The sequence below is a fragment of the Vombatus ursinus genome, unplaced genomic scaffold, assembly GCF_900497805.2.
Source record: "Vombatus ursinus unplaced genomic scaffold, bare-nosed wombat genome assembly UNPS02014768.1, whole genome shotgun sequence".
NCBI lineage: Eukaryota > Metazoa > Chordata > Mammalia > Diprotodontia > Vombatidae > Vombatus > Vombatus ursinus.
Genome location: NW_020954546.1, coordinates 19,161,061 through 19,162,663, shown reverse-complemented (window position 1 = coordinate 19,162,663; position 1,603 = coordinate 19,161,061). Strand labels below are relative to the sequence as shown.

Sequence of the window (1,603 nt, the reverse complement as noted above, 5' to 3'; positions counted from 1 at the left end):
GGGAAAAAAGAGAGAGACAAAGAAAAAGAAGAAGAGAGAGAGAAGAGAAGAAGAAGAGAAAGAGAGAGAAGGTAAGAGAGAGACAGAGGAAAGAGAGACAGAGAGAGACAGAGAAAGAGAGGGGGGAGAGAGAGAGACAGAGACAGAGACAGAGACAGATAGAGGAGAGAGAGAGACAGAAAGAGAGAGAAGGGGAGAGACAGAGAGAAGGGGAGAGAGAGAAAGAGAGAGAGACAGAGAGAGAGAGAGACAGAGAAAAGAGAGAGGAGAGAGAGAAGAAGAGAAAGAGAGAAGAAGAGAGAGAGAGACAGAGAGGAGAGAGAAAGAGGAGACAGAGAGGAGAGAGAAAAGAGAAAGAGAGAGAAGAAGAGAGAGAGAGAGACAGAGAGAGAGAGTGCCAGCCCAGAAGAGAGCCTTAGGGGACACTCACAGTTCGTTAGAGGACAGGATAGGGATAATAATACTGCAGAGGAGACTGAGAAGGAGCAGACCAGCTGGTAGGAGGAGGACCAGGAGAGGGCAGTGCCTCAGAGAGCAACTGGAAGGAGGGGTTGCTCAGAAGTGCTGGATGCAACCTTGAGGTCAGAGAGGGTGAAGACTAAGAAAGCACCATTGGATTTAGCCTGAGAGAGAGAACTGTGACGGCAGATGGTTCAGGGAGAACGTGAGAGCTGGCTTCAAGTCCCTGAGAGGCTTTGGTTTGCAAGAGGGATTATTCTGTGGGTTTGGCCCAGAGGGCAGAGCTCAGAGAAGTGGGTGGACATTGGGGCACTCTCCTTCCCACTGGAGCTCTGGCAAGCTAGACTAGGTGGCCCCTGGATGAGGCAGGTCTTCCCTCTCTGGGGATCTTTCTGCTAAGGCAGGACAAGCCTTGTAGGGCAGGCAGTAATGGGGATCCTCTAAGGGTACTTCTGCATCTTAGGATTTTAATTTCATGACCTCTGAAGAGTCTGTTTCTCTGCCCATTTTTTTGTCATTAGGAGTGGGGAATTGTAGGAAAAGAATCGGTTGTAATGACCAAAAGCTGTACATTTTTCTCTTTAAGGGTGACAGATCACTGGGGAAATCCTCCCTCCAGAAGACCTTCCCAGCTCCTGTGGCCCCCGTGGCTCCTGTGGCCAATGGTCCCACTTCCCCTGAGAAGAAAGAAGTCCATGTTTCTGGAGTGAATATCTTCTATGCTTCTCAGACCGGTACTGCAAAGGTAAAAAGGACCTCGCCATTGTTTTGACCTCTGATTCCCAGACTTGTTCTTATGTGTTAGATTGACTTCAGTGAACCGTTTATTCCTAAAGTTTTCTTTCTCTTTGTCTCTCTAGGTCTTTATTCCTAATCCTCTTCATACTTTCTGTTTGACATGGTCTTTTAATTAACATTTCAAATGTGTAAAATTCTGAAGGATATCTTTTATTTTTGTAACACCTTAGTTTTTGAAGATATCGCTCTCCCTTCCCTGGCCCTTGTAACAAAAGGTGAAAGAGAACAAGGGGGAAAAGCCAGTACAGCAAAACTCTTTACCATCCCCTAGGAATCTGATGGTGTGTGCATTGTTCTGTCCCATAGCCCCTCACCTCTGCGAGGAAAGGAGGCCAGGCCATTTCTG

General features: G+C 47.3%; 1 protein-coding gene across 3 annotated transcripts in view; it reads left to right on the top strand.

Annotated features, from left to right (window-relative positions):
- The window catches only part of TYW1 (tRNA-yW synthesizing protein 1 homolog), a 242,919-nt gene that overhangs the window by 5,366 nt on the left and 235,950 nt on the right, over nucleotides 1-1,603 (top strand). For all 3 annotated transcript variants that reach the window (XM_027862445.1, XM_027862446.1, XM_027862447.1), the window contains exon 3: nucleotides 1,046-1,204. In XM_027862445.1, coding sequence (XP_027718246.1) covers nucleotides 1,046-1,204 — 159 coding nt within the window. The remainder of the gene's footprint in view (nucleotides 1-1,045; nucleotides 1,205-1,603) is intronic.